Source organism: Macrobrachium rosenbergii, chromosome 3 (assembly GCF_040412425.1).
Source record: "Macrobrachium rosenbergii isolate ZJJX-2024 chromosome 3, ASM4041242v1, whole genome shotgun sequence".
In the NCBI taxonomy this organism is placed as follows: domain Eukaryota; kingdom Metazoa; phylum Arthropoda; class Malacostraca; order Decapoda; family Palaemonidae; genus Macrobrachium; species Macrobrachium rosenbergii.
Window position 1 is genome coordinate 23,696,198 of NC_089743.1, and position 17,176 is coordinate 23,713,373.

At 38.9% G+C, this 17,176-nt stretch overlaps 1 protein-coding gene across 4 annotated transcripts in view; it reads left to right on the forward strand.

Annotated features, from left to right (window-relative positions):
* Positions 1–17,176, forward strand: part of LOC136853154 (serine/threonine-protein kinase PAK 2-like) — a 106,558-nt gene that overhangs the window by 53,953 nt on the left and 35,429 nt on the right. For all 4 annotated transcript variants that reach the window (XM_067128466.1, XM_067128474.1, XM_067128485.1 and 1 more), the window contains exons 6-7: positions 8,103–8,218; positions 11,318–11,504. In XM_067128466.1, coding sequence (XP_066984567.1) covers positions 8,103–8,218; positions 11,318–11,504 — 303 coding nt within the window. The remainder of the gene's footprint in view (positions 1–8,102; positions 8,219–11,317; positions 11,505–17,176) is intronic.

Here is a 17,176-nt window from a genome sequence, read left to right on the forward strand (position 1 = left end):
ATATATATATATATATATATATATATATATATATATATATATATATATATATATATATATATATATATATATATATATATATATATATATATATATATATATATATATATATATATATATATATATAAATATATATATATATATATATATTTTATATATATATATATATATATATATATATATATATATATATATATATATATATATATATATATATATATATATATATATATATATATATACATATATGGAAGTTCGGGGTATTACTGTATACATACATATATATATATATATATATATATATTTATATATATATATATATATATATATATATATATATATATATATATATATATATATATATATATATATATATATATATATATATATATATACACACATATATGTAATATGAATTCTTATTGTGCAAAGATAAATGTATGTATAAATTTTTGTGTTTCAGTTCTTATTCATATCTATCCATTATATATATATATATATATATATATATATATATATATATATATATATATATATATATATATATATATATATATATATATATATATGAGCTGATCTATATAGAAATCTACTAGACGCCTTGTGTGTGTGTGTGTGACCAGAGAGTAACGAACCGGTGATACCGCTGATTCATCGAATGCCCATACTGAGCGTTAGCGGCTTGGCGTGGGTGATTCAAATGAGTGCCATACATCGGAGACCCTTATTGGCCCATTTCGAATATGAGAGACCAATCAGCTGAGGTCTATGACCCAAACCAGTTCAGTTTGAAAAGCAAAGAGGCAGTAGGGAGTGAGTGGTCGACGGGTCAAGTCGGCGTTTCAAAGACGGGTTCGGTGTTGTTTCAGAGTACCTTCCGATGATTATAACCTTGATATAATTAGTAGCGTAATGTTAGCAACAGGGCCTTGTGTAACTATTAAGGAAAATACACGTGTTAATTGTATCTTCGCGTTTCATTGTACTGGTAGAACCCTTATATGATCGAAGATCAGGTCATATAATTTGGTGTCAGGTGTGGGTATTGCCGGTACATAATAATTTACAGCGTAATTGCAATCGTGAAATAAACAATGCAGACTCGAAGAAAAGCGGCGCGGCGCAGGGGAGTGCCAGTACTAGCAGTACCAGTGCTAACAATAACAGTGCCAATGAAAAGGACAGTGTGAATCAGCCGTCAGTGTCAACAATTATCCAACACGTTAGAAGAGTTGCACAAATTAACAAAAGAAACGCAAACAAAACAGCCCGTCGACCCGTCCACAATATCGGCCAACGTCGTCGTCGTCCCGCAAGTGCGATCAGACGAAAAAATAAAAAAAACTGCCTGTGCTAGATGGATCAGTACCTGAGTTTGATAACTCACGCACTGGTGAAGGTTTCCTCTTGATCGAGACCTTTTTAAAGTGTGTTGAAAACGCCACCATTGGCTGGACAGATAGAGAAAAAATTGTACAAACGAAACAGAAGATCATCGGTAATGCAGCGAGACAAATTAGGAGCTGGGACGTCAGTTATTCGGCAGACTGGGGTACTTTTAAACAGCACCTCACTCAGCAGTTTGCCCTACACCGAGAGGAGAAGATGGAGCTAATGGAAGCTTATGACCCCAGGTTGGGGGTGGAGAGTCGATTTCAGCCTTCTACTATCGCGTCGGTGAAGCCTATGAGTCCCTTACCCCTAATAGAGACCAGACTGTAGAGGGAAAAGAGTCCTTCTGTCGACGCATGCTGAAGCGGATTCTTCCCACCTCCGTTGTGGGATTTCTTTTTTACGACAAAAGGCCCTTACACGTCTTGCTGCCGAAAGTGCAACTTCTATTCGACCACGAACGAAGCCAGCAAACACGGATGGGAGCTCAGGCCACCCCCAATCGGTTGTTGCAACGGTTTAACCAATCTGACCCAGCGAATCCTCCGCCAGCCTCATCCGCCAACCAGAGGCTGGGTCACGCACCCAGGGGCCTCGAAGAGGCAAGGGGAAATCAGCTGGGAATAATACGGTTGGCCGTTGCTGGGGGTGTGGAGGGGAGGGCCACATGAGGGCCCAGTGCCCCTCTCTCACCCAGCCACGACGTTGTTTTCGATGCAAAGCAACAGACCACCTCGTGAGCGCTTGTTCAAAAAACGACGACGGCCAGCGGAACAACGTTATTCCCCCACCAAGGAGAGGAAGGGGAAGGCGGCGTGGAGGAGGAGTCGGGAGGGCCCCCGACTACACCCACGACCGTCGGGTCCAACCAGCGACCGTGCCCCCGGTAGAACAAGGGACGCCTTGTCGGGAGGAGGAGGGGAACCAGCCAACCCCGAGTAGTGGAGTGCCCTCCACCACCCTTCGCTGCCCATGCCCGGCCGTTCGGGGTGACAGGAGAGAAGGCCAGGCAAGAACCTACCTCCCACCCTCAATCCACGAAGGAAGCTGTGGTGCCAATCGTGCAAATATGGGTAGGGGGCGACAGGGTAGGGCGTTGATCGACACTGGAGCAAGTGTGTCTCTGCTAGAAGAACACCTAGTGACAGGATCGGTGCAGCCTATGGAAGGTTGTTTAGTTTTGAGTACTGCAGGCGGCCATCGAATGGTAACTCAGAGGGCTGTAAAGCAACAGGTAACCATCGATGGGCGAGTAGTGACACATACCTTTTCGTGGTGCCAGCCTTACAGGTAGAGGGAATTTCAGTTATTTTAGGAATTGATTTTGTAGATAGGAACGAAATAATAGTGGCTGGCACAGCCGGGAAGGGATCGAGTATGTTTAAAGGGACAACGAATCGCCACAGAGGGGGAGAGGCGGAGGTGCCTACGGGTCTCCCTAAGGTCGAAGGGGCTGAGGGGGAGTACCGCCGCTGCAGAGGCGGGAGGCGTGGCACCACCCCGGACCCTCTCATCCTCACCGTGACACCCTCACGGAACATACCGGAAGGCACCTTAGTTATGATCAGACCCCATAACAAATGGGAAGATTTTATCATTCTGGGTCTGAGTGAAGTGATACACGGCGAGGTTAACGTGCCATTTATGAATATTAGTGACCAGCGTATTGTGCTAGATAGTGAGTCGATATCGACCTTGAACCTTGTGAAATAGCAGATGCTTCAAACACACTCGCGACCTTGAGTAGCATGTGTCAGGGTCAGAGTGAGGGGGACGACTAAGTAGACTCCTCCGGACAGCTGGTGGGTCTACCCCTGTTACTTATCAAAATATTGTCAATGAAATCGTAGAAGGTTACAAGATGTAATCGCGATTGGCGACGAAACCCCAGGCAGAGTAAACAGTTTTCCTTTTGTTATAGAAACCCGGGTCATCCACCCATAAGATCAAAGCCGTATAGAGTACCAGTTTGTTATCAGCGGAAATGGAGAATGAGATTAATAAATTAAGGGAACAAGGGACAATTAGAGACAGTGAATCCCCCTGGGCCTCGCCAATCGTGATGGTTAAAAAGAAGGATGGTTCTCTTAGGCTATGTGTTGATTATAGGAAGTTGAATAGTATTACCAAAGACAATGCATTTCCATTGCCCTCTATCGAAGAGTTGTTAATTAAGGTCAGAGATAGTAAATTCTTCACCACCTTAGATTTGAAGTCAGGGTATCATCAAATACCTATAGACGAGTAGCAAGGAAAAGACAGCCTTTATAGCTAATGAGCAATTGTTTGAATATAATTACCTCCGTTTGGGGTAAAGAACGCTCCTGCTCATTTTTCACGTGTTATGATGTCCGTATTAGCCTCGCTATTAGGACATAGTGTATTTGTTTATTTAGATGACATAATCATAATAGGGGCTACAGTAGAAGAACACAAGAAGAACATTATTGAAGTCTTGGAAGCTTTAAAACGACAAGGTATGAAAATTAATTTAACCAAATGTAAATTCTTTCAGCAAGAAGTTGAATTTTTGGGACACATCGTAACATCTGAAGGCCTTAAGCCTTGTGCCGATAAAGTAGCAGCAATTAAAGAATTTCCCGACCGAGAAATGCAAAGGAAGTAGCCAGTTTCCTCGGGCTGCAGGCTACTATCGTAAACTCATAAAAGATTTTGGTAAAATAGCGAGACCGCTAGATGCATTGAGAAAGCAGTCAAATTTTCATTGGGGACAGGAGGAAGAAATAGCTTTTCAAGAATTGAAGATTTCACTCACTAGTAATGAACTATTAGCTTATCCAAAGTTCGATCGACCATTTATAGTAACCACCGACGCAAGCAGTATAGCTATCGGGGGAGTGATTTCTCAAGTTGACGATGCAGGGAATGAAAAACCGATTTGTTTTGCATCACGAGCATTAAAAGGCCCAGAGAAGAATTACAGTACCTTCGATAGAGAGGCATTGGCTATTCTATGGATGCGGGGAAAGGCACCGCTACTTTTTGCTGGGGCATAAAGTAAAAATTAACACAGATCATCGCCCACTGAGAGATTTATTCAAGAAAGGGGATTTGACCACTCGACAGGCTCGTTGGATAGAACGGCTGTTAGAGTTTGATATTTTGGGAATTGAACATATAGCAGGAAAAACAAATAAAGTAGCAGATGCCCTTTCCAGGAGTGCCATAATGGGAGTTACAACCAGAGCAGCAAAGAGAGAGAAACAACGACGGAAGAAACAATTGAATGTGTCAGAGGCAACAGATGTAGAAAATGGGAATAACTCGGTAACTCCGGGCTGGCGAGAGAAAGAGGGGTGCGAGATGTGGAAGGCGAGGAGACTGACCTTACTAGGGGTCAGCGAGCGAATGCCCTAGGAGTGAGAATGAGTGTGTGATTGATTTGTGTGGTTGGAGTGTTGGAGAGGTGATAAGAGGCCAGAAGTCCGAGCCATGGATCGGACAGGTTAGAGCTTTTTGAGGGGTGCGAGTAACTGAGTTTCCCGATTTCCTCAAGGTGCCCAAAGATATCTTCTTCATTGAAGAGGATATTTTGTTTTGTAAATATGAGAAGAGACCGGGCGATATCCGATCTCGCGTCGTCCTTCCTCCCTCTTTGGTAGAAAGCCATCCACATGATACATGTAAGTGCTTATGCGGGACATATAGGTATAGAAAGGTCCCTAAGGAGGGCACGAGAATCCTTTTTTTGGGTAGGAATGAAAGCAGACATTACAAAATTCATCAGCCAGTGCCACATATGTAATAGCATGAAAAACCACAAACACTCTATTCAAAAGGCTCGCATGTGGCCAGTAGAGCCAATTAAGTTTAACAGAGTGCATATGGATGTCGTGGGACCCTTCCCTCCTGGAGACGGCCAGTTCAAATATGTGTGTGTGATGGTGGATGCGTTCACGCGCGTTATACGCACACGTACGCAATGGTGGATAAGACCGCAACATCGGTTGCCAGAGCTTTGTGTTCATTCATAACAAAATTCGGCTGTCCTCGTACTCTAATCAGTGACAATGGGCGTGAATTTGTTAATGAAGTGATCAAGAGCTGACAAAATTATTAAATGTGGAACATTTCACGATCGCGTCCTACCGGCCTTCAGCCAATGGGTTAGTTGAATCCCACAATAGAGAGGTGACCAATATTTTGAAATACTTAGTAGCCGACAGTCCGAGTCAGTGGGTAGAGATGTTACAAATGGCGGAATTTGCACTTAATACGGCGTATAACGGCTCCATAAAAGATAGCCCATATTTTTTTAGTGTATGGACAGGACCCTTCATTGCCATATACTGTGATCATGGACCCAAGAACTTTACCTTTATATAGTGTCGAACAATACCGGGTGATGTTCTGTAACCTAACCGAAGAGTTTTTCAGATAACGCAGAAACTTCTGTTGAGGGCCAATGAAAAGCATCAGACGCAATATGATCAGCGATTCCGCACACGAACGTCTAAGATACAAATAGGGGACAGAATCTATTTGAAAAGACTGCAACCGAGGAAACACAAACTTGAGACCGCCTATTTAGGTCCGTACCGCGTGAAAGAAATCAAAAATGATACTGCGGTGATAAAACATATTAGGACCGGTGTCCAGGGCGAATACCACTTATCGCACATGCATCCCGTCAAAGAAGATGTCCTGATGTGGCATCTGAATAAACCGGTACCCCCATTTCCGGGACTGCCTGGTTACCTGGGAGAGGAGAGTGAAGATGATATACAAGCATGTCTAGGGACCATTAACTGTGCACCCGACGTGCATACAGACGAGGGTCGCAAATACTGGTGTCATGTTCTGAAGTATGAACATTATTCTAAACGTATCTTTGCACCAACATGCCATGTTCCTTTTTAATCTTTTGTTTTGAGTTTGTGATAATGACTTTTCATGCATAAATTGAGACCAATCGTACTTTCTGTTTCATTTATTGTGTTGTACAAGTTCTTTAATCTTGATGATTGATAGCGATATGTTTGTTTTATTATTTTTTGAATTACAGGTTTTGTGTTCCGGTTTAATCAGAAATTAGATGTCTTAAAGTGGAGAGATATGAGAGTTTTGTTATTCCATTGATTCATATGTGATTCATTTTTCATTAATGAACATGTTTGCAATGTGATGCGTGGAATCCAGAACAGACTTTTAAATTGCCAATTGTAACCACGCAAAAATTGACCCTGGCTTGCTAAGTTTGATTTCTTTTCCAATTCTGCATGAATTATTAATTATTTGCGTTTTAGTCGGTAAGGTACTCAAATAATGGTGCACAAATGTAGAAAAAAAAATGTATATAAATGAATAAAGAAAAAAAATAGTTATGAGTTCTGCGGGACGCAGAACTTGTGGGGGGGAGCGGTGAGCTGATCTATATAGAAATCTACTAGACGCCTTGTGCGTGTGTGTGTGACCAGAGAGTAACGAACCGGTAGATACCGCTGATTCATCGAATGCCCATACGAGCGTTGGCGGCTTGGTGTGGGTGATTCAAATAAGTGCCATACATCGGAGACCCTTATTGGCCCATTTCGATTATGAGAGACCAATCAGCTGAGGTCTATGACCCAAACCCAGTTCAGTTTGAAAAGCAAAGAGGCAGTAGGGAGTGAGTGGTCGACGGGGTCAAGTCGCGTTTCAAAGACAGGGGTCGGCGCGTGTTGTTTCAGAGTACCTTCCGATGATTATAACCTTGATATAATTAGTAGCGTAATGTTAGCAACAGGGCCCTGTGTAACTATTAAGGAAAATACACATGTGTTAATTGTATCTTCTGCGTTTCATTGTACTGGTAGAACCCTTTATATGATCGAAGATCAGGTCACATTATATATATATATATATATATATATATATATATATATATATATATATATATATATATATATATATATATATATATATATATATATATATATATATATATATATATATATATGTAACTATTAAGGAAAATACACGTGTTAATTGTATCTTACAGCGTTTCATTGTACTGGTAGAACCCTTATATGATCGAAGATCAGGTCACACACACACACACATATATATATATATATATATATATGTGTGTGTCAATGTGTGTGTGTGTATGTACATCAGTTGTATGTAACATAATGTAATGAAAATCTACACGTTTCAATTGACCACGTCATAGACATGTCACATGGGGCATTGTGTACCGTTTTCAGCCACACCTAGCATGATCCACATCTGGTACATGTCGCACATGGTAATTCCTGAGGTTATTCTGAGCGTTATGCACCATATGTGGCCATCCAAAGTGTGACCATATTTGGCGCACAACACCTACAGAAATCTTTTTAATCATTTTGAGCGACATGAACCATATATGACCACATCTAGTTTGTCCATATTAGGTATACATTGTTTATGGTAAAGACTTTCATTGTGTCAGGCGAAGTGTACCAGATAAAGTCACGGTTTTTACACTGTTGAGCACTCAGCTTACCTCGTGGAAATATTATAGAAATTCCCACTTCAATAGGTTGCTGGTTACTGATTTTATGTGGGTTTAAAGTTATCGCTCACTGGGACAATTTGCCGAGGTGCAATCGCAGTCAAAGTGTTAAAGCACTGGTATCTCATTTATTGATGCTTTAGTTCCTCAGATTTAAGTTCTGTTTATAGTATTTGAAGAAGACTTATTTTTTTTGTGACCAAATCTGCAGGTACGTAAAAAACCAGCTAAGCTGAGTGATGAAGAAGTGTTGGAAAAACTTAGGCTGTTATGTTCACCAGATCATCCAGATTCCATTTTTGAAAAAATTAGTGAGATTGGATCGGGGTAAGTAAAAAATTTACCATGTGGTTTTGACTGATTGTGCTAAGTTTAACTGAACAGCTGTTTTTTTTTGGGGGGGGATTTAAGTTCATGTATTGAAAAAATACTTGTTTCATCACAGACCCATTACTTTAACAAGTCTGTTTGCATGGGTTGCACATAAATCCAGACACATTGGTCCAGTTGTATAAATATTATTATTATTATTATTGTTCAGAAGATGAACCCTATTCATATGGAACAAGCCCACAGGGGCCATTGACTTGAAATTCTAGCCTCCAAAAGAATATGTTTATTAAGAAGAAGTAAGAGGAGGTAACGGGAAATACAGAGAAGAGATTCACTTATTGAAAAAGAAAAAATAAATTAACAAATTGATAAACAGATGAAAATGTATTAAAGTGCGAGGAAAATAGTATTAGGGTAGTAATGCATTGCATCTTCACTTGAACTTTTTAAGTTCCAGTTGCATGACACCCTCAGGGAGACTGTTCCACAGCCCAACATTGTGAGGAATAAAGGACCTCTGGAACTGAGAAGTTCTACAGCAAGGTGCATTTACTGTATATTGGTGCTGCCAGTCAGAAAATCTGGTTGCTCTGGATGTGAAAGACCTATTAAAACACAACTTATGAAAAATTGACAAACAAGATAACATCCATTGATGGTCCAAGTCATAATAACTGCTAATATTAGGAAACAGAGACCTACCACCATGAACCACTCTATTTAAAAGAGATAAATGGCTGGCAGAAGCTGAAATCCATACAAGACATTCATATAAGAAAAAGATGATCCAGGGGTTCACATAGGTTGATGCATGTGCCGACAGACCCTTAGATTTACAGTCGTTGACTGAGTCTCTCTTAGTGTATCTGCTGATGGGTTTACCAAGACCACACTTTCAGATTTCAGATCTTGTAGCTGTTTCTTAGGGGTTGCCACTTCTCTTAAATTTTAATTACAACTGTCAGTTTCATACAGAAAGACTTTGTTTCCCATCTCTTGTTACATTAGTAATTTGTCACATGACATTATATGTAATGTGATTTAGGAATGGCGGTAGGAACAAAACTGTATTCCTATTTTAATGACCACCAAGTTCTTTAAATAACATAAATGGATGCATATTAACAGAATTATTCACAGAAAGTTAATTCAGTTAATGATGGTGCACAGTGATCTAGGAAAATTACTTCAGTATTATAGAATGCAATCGAATGAAGAAATATATCACTTCAAGAAATAATGACAAAATGATACCCAGAATAGCTGGATCAAAGGTAATGGGATGTAATTCAAAGTGATAAGAGAACACTGTCACCAGAATGAATCAAATGGTAAGGAATGTAAATAAATCAATGATAAAAACACACTTCAGTTACTAATGATACCAAAAGATGAAACGTGTAAATGAAACTATAGCAAACACACTTTGAGTAATAATAGCACAAAAAGATGCACAAATGGATCAAATAGTAAAGAATGTAAGTCACTCAGTAGTAAAACACACCTTGAATAAGTACAGCACCAAAAGGATGCACAAACGAATAGATTACTTAATAAGAAAGGTGTAAAATCAGTCAGTAATAAAACGCTTTGAATAACAATATTACAATATGATGCACAAGTGGATCAAATAATGAAAAATGTAAATCAATCAATGAAACACACTTTGAATAATTATGACACAAAAAGACACACAATCAACAAATAAAAAACAAAAATAAAATTAGACCAAATTGCAAAAATGGCAAATGGAAAGAATCACAGATAAAGACAAAATTTGAATGTAAATTCTCTAATACTGGAGATAAAAATCTCACAAGAATGCATAAACAATGAAAATGTATAAAACTAGAATTATCAGTAGTTTTAACACAATTTACCTTTTTTACTTGAGATGAACTATATAATTATACACATATATAAAGTAAGTATACCTTAGTTTAACCAGACCACTGAGCTGATTAACAGCTCTCCTAGGGCTGGCCCGAAGGATTAGATTTAATTTACATGGCTAAGAACCAAATGGTTACCTAGCAACAGGACCTACTGTACAGCTTATTGTGGAATCCGAACCTCATTATAACGAGAAATGAATTTCTGTCCGCAGAAATAAATTCCTCTAATTCTTCATTGGCCAGTAGGAGAATCAACGCGGGACCAGCAGAGTGCTGTCTGAGAATGACACCCACCCGTCATATACACACACATATATATATATATATATATACACACATACACACACACAGTTATCGGCACTTTAACAGCGCTTACGGCGCCATTACTTAATGTTTGCTGCTGTAACTTGATGTTGCATCAATTTACAACGCCATAACCACTGTTAAATTGATGCCTATTCACTTGCAGAAGGGTTGATATAAAAGATAATATTCTGTATGAGTAATGAGTAAATTTTAATTTCTGCCTCTGCGAAAGAATGAAAGGTTATGAGTAAAATACAGTACAGTACATCTCAATTTGCTGGGCTTACGTGTTCATCGGCTACAAAATTACAGTGAATTTTTTGCTAGTCTACTTTTTGAGACAAAGTATTATTGGACAACTCTCTAAAATGGAATGTTGAGTATAAAATACCAATTTGTTTAGGCTAGAAACTATGTGAAATTGGAATTAGTTTTGGGATACTCAAAAGTGTTCAATACTGGGCTGTTCTATGGATCTTCATTTACATATCAGGAGGCTAGACCCTTGAAGCATCTGATTTGTTAAGAGGCCACATTATTATACTAAGTTTTTGTGTCATGTTTGTGTCAGTGTAATAACCTATTTGGTTTGTTATAAAAAAGTTTTAATTTGGCGAGAAATATGATTGAAATGATACATTGTCAATATCCATGGTGAAAACTCCAGTAGATTTTGTCACAGTATTTTTGTATGTTGTCAGTTTTGATACGTGATAAGCTGAAGTAAAGTTTGAGTAGTTATACTTTGTTTAATTTTCAGTGTATATTTTTTCTTTTCTGTGTATATTATATTTAAATTTTACTGCTTATTTTTATCTCGTAAGTTGTTCGGTTGCCATTTTTACTCTAGTGCATCTTACTAGCTCTATTAAATTTTATTCTTCTTCCAAAGGGCATCAGGTACTGTTTTCATTGCACGCAATCGAAGATTAGGAAATAAAGTGGCTATCAAGGACATTGACTTGGATAAACAGCCTAAAAAGGAGTTGATCTTAACAGAAATAAAGGTCATGAGAGAACTAAGACATGAGAATCTGGTAAACTTCCTGGATGTGTATTTACTTGACAATCATTTGTGGGTAAGCAAACAAATTTTATTTTATTAGACATCTCTTACGAATTATTAAATATTCACATAATTTATTTTTTCTGAATTATTGTTTCAGGGAACTTCAAGATCTTTAAATTAAGCTAATTAAGTGAATTAATTATCTTTGGCTGGTTTTAATAATTAAAAGATATTGAGGAGTTTCATTATGTTCATATTGCTTGTTACATAGAAAAATTGTTTTATACATCACGAAAGTGGTTGGTTAACTTTATATTTTTATGCCCACAAAGAAAGCAGCCTAGTACAGAAAAGGAAATTGAGAACTAAAGTGCAAACTATAGAAGAGAAATAAAAAGAAAAAACAAAGAGTGTAAACTAAGTAATTTATGAATTCGTATATTGTATACACAGAGAATATAAGTTCACAATTCCACAAAAAAGAAAACACGAACTCTGACATTTCCATACTAGAAAAGTTAGCTGTGTTACTCATTTAATTACATTTTTTATTAGTCTTGAAGGATTCAGAAAACAGATGATGAACTGAGAAGTAAGTAAGTAGATTAGCCAAGGTAGCAACAACCACCTGTTGAGGTATTATAGTATCAATTAGGACCTTTCTAAGACTGTTTAAACAGTCTGAAACTTAGCTCTCTCTCTCTCTCTCTCTCTCTCTCCCTCTCTCTCTCTCTCTGTCTGTCTGTATGGCTCCTTTGACCTTTCCTTGCATGTATACTGCAAAGTCTGACATTTTCTGAACACATTTTGTTTTCTTACATATCTTGCAATTCTGCAACACTAGCTGTACCAAACATTTTCATTCATGGCTTGTAGTACATGACTTTTCATCAACCAGCCCCAACAACCCTACACAAATGGTCTGCCATAAGGAACTTGTAAAAACTGTGGGAGCAACAAGTATAATAATAAATTCTTTAGATGAATTGGTCCTCAGTACTTGGTAGTCTTTTAGTTGGCAAAGGATGCAGAGCTTCCCTCTGGAGGCTAGAAGCATGATCAATGGAAATGACTATGGTTGGTGCTGAAACAATGGTAAGAAATAGGAGGACAGTTTAGCAAGAGGAAACACATTTGTTTTACATTGTAGCTAATAACAAAAACAGTAGTATTCACTTGGAAAAATATAAATGCTGGTGGATTAGGTAGGATAAAAGACTAGACAGAGAAAGCTTATTGACCAAATAAGTTTTTACAGCGGTATTTTACAAACTTATTATAATTAGCTTTCATTTGGGATGAATCTTACCTGTTAGTATAGATAGCTTATATCTCTGTGCCAATAGGCAAGTTGGCATTCAAACAAAAGGAGGTCGTACTGCTGACCCCAGATGACTTTCTACTTTCTAGTACACCTGTTCACCAGGTGTGTTGCGAGTGTTTTAGTTTGTCAGAATTCTTGCTGTTTACTGCTTTGTCAGAATTCTTGCTGTTTACTGTTTTGTCAGAATTCTTGCTGTTTACTGCCTTCACCTTAATGTATGTATATTTTCCTATGTTGCCTTCCACTGAAATCAATGCTAAGAACATCAGGTTCTGTAGAAATGATTACTGTGTTAGCAGGATATTGATTTTTGAGGTACATACACACACTTTTTGCTGGCTTTAGGGATATAAAGTGTGATCTTGAGAATAGTTGTGAGGAATGTATTGATTTTCAAAGGACTTTATGCTCAAGTTCGTTAGTGTAGAAGGTCAGTTCATAAACCCGTCGTTTCTCCCTCTTCTCCAGGTCCTTCGTCTGTAGTGTTCTTTATTCAGTCTAGGGCTTTTCCCTCTGCTAATGCTTTACCTAGTGGTGAGACTTCATCTTTATTTTTTTAAAGCTTATTGAAAAGTTAGAACAGTACATAAATCTTTAGTCAGTAAAAGGTTTTGTCTTGAATTTATATTAGGGAACCTTTCCAGGTCCCCCCCCCATAATGTGCTGTCATTTTTTGTTCCCTTGTAAGAGGCAAGGTGTCAGTGTTCTCACTTGTCTGTAGCCCAAGCCTAGGACTACCATGTGGCAGTTGGAAGAATCCACTGACAGGGAACCTGGTTGGTTCTCAGGGCAATGTATTTCTGTGCCCTTTGTCACCTGTCTCATGTTTTTCATGCTCTGAGTCTTGTTAATGCATTAGCCAAAAGAGTGTACTATAGGTAAACATAAGTCTTCGCACTGTATTCGAATTCTACCATCATTGACGTCTACTGTTGAGATTGTTAGCACTGATAAGACTAAGTATATATGTTGTATAGACAGTGTTGTTAATAATAATGCATCTGTAGTGAACTCTACTCTTCTGATGTTATGTCGAGTCAATTGATTGTTAAACCAGCCTCTTCAGCATCTACTTCCCATTCTAAATCCTTGTCTGCTCTTCCTCTTTCTCCAAAAATGCACCTGTTCATTCCTTACATGCTGTTTCTTCGACTATTGGGGAGAGAGTTTCTTTTGCCCCTGTTAATGTTTCTTTTTCCAATCCTACCATGGTTACAAACTTTCGATATCTTCTGTTGTTTCTAAGCTAGATGTTATTCTAGCTGCTTTGCTTTCTAAGGATGTCGTATGGGAATGCTCTTAAGTCTTTTGACAAGCTTTCAGACGAGACTGGGTATTAGTAGTTGCTGTTGCTCCTCTTCCCCCTCCTCTCAACCTTTCTTGTTTTCTTTGGCACCTGGTTGTGCTTGTCTTCTTTTGCTGAGCCAACTTGTGTTGACTCAGTCTCCCCCTTTGTAGAGTTGTAGATTCGTTGTGGGCAGTTGGCTGCTGCCACCTGCTGTCACTCCAACTCCTCCTCTGGAGAAAGAAAAGTTTGAATCTTAGGAATCTCTTGTTTTTCAGTGTTTTCTGGAGTGTTGCTCTTCACTTATCCTCATTTAGTGGGGGAAAGAGGCCGTGCAGAGAATAGGTCTCTGTTATCTTCAAGTATTTTGGCACCCATTAAGTACATATTGGAAGAAACCCAAGCTTTCTCCTTCAATTAGAATGCATTTCATAAGTTTTCTCGTACTCTGGTTCACAAAGGTTCTTTTAAGCCATTGTCTTTCCCTTATTTCTGGAGAGACGTACTCGAGACTAACAAAGTGCTTTGGACATGCTGCAGTGGTGTTTGTTGTCCAGGTCTCTGTTTTGATTATTGAAGTTTTATCTTTTACTGAACTTTTATTCAGTATGATCACCACTTCTCTGGACCAGCTTAGAGAGGTTGTGGTGCCAGCAGGGTTTTAGTGAGGAGGAAGTTTTTACTTGCATGGTCAAAGCCATTTCTGATATTGTCAGCAAATGTTCTCTTGCTTATACTAACTCGGTTTTGAAGAAGTGAGAACAATTGTGCATCTATCTGTTGTTAAAGGTTTCTTCTGCACAGAAGCTGGCAGCTGTTTTGGTTTCTCTTTTGGGTCATCTTTTAAGCCTGGCTCTCTTTTGAGGTGATAAGGGAGGATATATTGATACAAAGTTGTACCTCTTTCTCACAGGTATTTTATAGCTCTCAGGGATCTGTTCAGCCCTTAGGTTCTGGTAGGAGACCATTGCAGGCCTTCTGGCATGTTTGGAGAGACTTAGGAGAAGAACCTTAGGTGGTGGAGGTACTGAAGGAGATCTATACGTAATTCCTTTTGGGTTCCCCTCCATTGGCATCATCTCTTATAGCTGTTCCCTCAAATCTTCTCCAGCAGAAGTATCTCAGTCTTCAGTAAGAGATGGTAATTAGAGGAGAATACAGTGGAGCAGGTGTCAGTATGTCACCAGGATTTTACCTCCGACTTTTTCCTAGCAGCATAAGCAACGAGATATTTGCACCCAGTGTTAGATATATTGAGACTGAACAACTTTATGCAGCTGTCCTCATTATTCATGGTTTTAGTGACTTTCCAAAAGAACAATTAGCTGATTCAGTGGACATGCAGGGTCCATTTTCCTCTTACCAGTAGATCCTCTGTTTTGCAAGCTCCTTTTCCTTCAATGTGTATTTGCAGGGGAGATATTCCTGTTCAAGGCACTTTGTTTTGGCTCATGTACAGGAATTTGTTGCCCATAGGGGGATGGTGGTGTTTTTTAGGAGCAAGAATTCTTTGTTCCTACACAAATACAAACCCTCAGTCTTTACACATGGGATTAACTTTCAGCGAGCTGGAAAACTGGCCAATAAACTTTGCAAGGTGGTAAGGACGGAAGCACTGCCCACCAAGTCAGCGCGCATTCAATTCTACGCAGTTGACTTTTGGCTGCTATCTCATTTGGACGTGTGTTGCTTTTTTCCGACCTGTCTTTTGACTTTTCTGTGTTTGAATATAATTTTTATGATATATTATTTATATTTTTTGTTTATACTATACTTGAATATAATTATTTTTATAATATATTGTTTATATTTTTTTTTATACTTTGTGTATATTGATATATTGAAACATTTCAACATGTTTTTATATGTATCCCTAATGATATATTCACTTATTCTTGCTATGCATCCATTGACTCGTTGTAGCCTGTGTAAGTTTTGGAGCCTTTCTCCTTGTATATCATTTTGCTTATTTTTTGTTGCCTTTTCGTATTTGTTTGTTTTGTGTTTCTGTTTTCTTTTACTATCATGTCTGTCTGTTTGGAAGGATTATATGTATGTGCAACAAATCATGTCTAACAGTGTTGGCAACGATGCCGCTGCAGTTTCCAAACGCCTGTCGAACTATGTTCTCCAAGGAAAAATATATGTACATGAAGTGTGACACACATACACGTGCGTGCAATGACATGTCTGTGTCTGCTTGTAAATTATACGTACATGCAACGAATCACGTCTGTGTCGGCTTCGAAGAAATTGTGCATACATGCAGTGTGACGCATCTGTGTCATCATGGAAGAAATATAAGTACAGTGTGACATGTATGTGTCTGTTTGGAAAGATTGATATGTGCGTGCAACGTTACACGTCTGTCTGCTATACGTATGTGCAACGTGACACATCTGTCTGCTTAAAAGGAATATTACGTACAAACAGTTAGTTGCTTTCCTAGATATCATATTCTTATTTTTATCCCTTCCATGGACATAGGCTTGGAGCCTCTCCTACTTACATGTGGCCGCGTGATTTACGCATCCATAGATCAGGGATAGGCAATTGTAAGTTATGTCATTATACTTTGTTGATTGTCTCGGTCTGTTCATTGTTTAATATGGCATGTCCGTGACATGTTGTAGCTATAATATGCTGATCATCTCTTAATGAATGGTTTTTTTCCCAAGAGTCAAGAAGAGTAGCCTAGCATGTTGCTGCTTCTTTCCGGTATGTTTCTGGATAAGTAACATTACCGATGTACAGTAGTTTCGACCACAATGGTATTGTTCTTCCCAGAATGGAGTGGCTCTTCTAGAACGTTCTTCCCTTCCTTTCACATACACATGATTGAGGGGAGGGGTGGAAGTTGCCTCAGGATGGGGTGTCCAGGAACAGACCATTGACCATGCTCATTTGAAGATTTGGGAAGAGGACGGGATGGCCGAACCACGTTGAAGCACAGATTCTCGTCTGATCATGGGGCAAAGAGCATTGATAGCACTTCTGTGGACATCTAGAAAGGCGATAACCCACGTTCGAGTGCATCAACAGCATGTCTGCATTGCCTTTCGCTCATGTACATGTTTTGGCTTGATCATCTGGTAACATGTAGTGGACATTACCATACCATCCACATATGAGC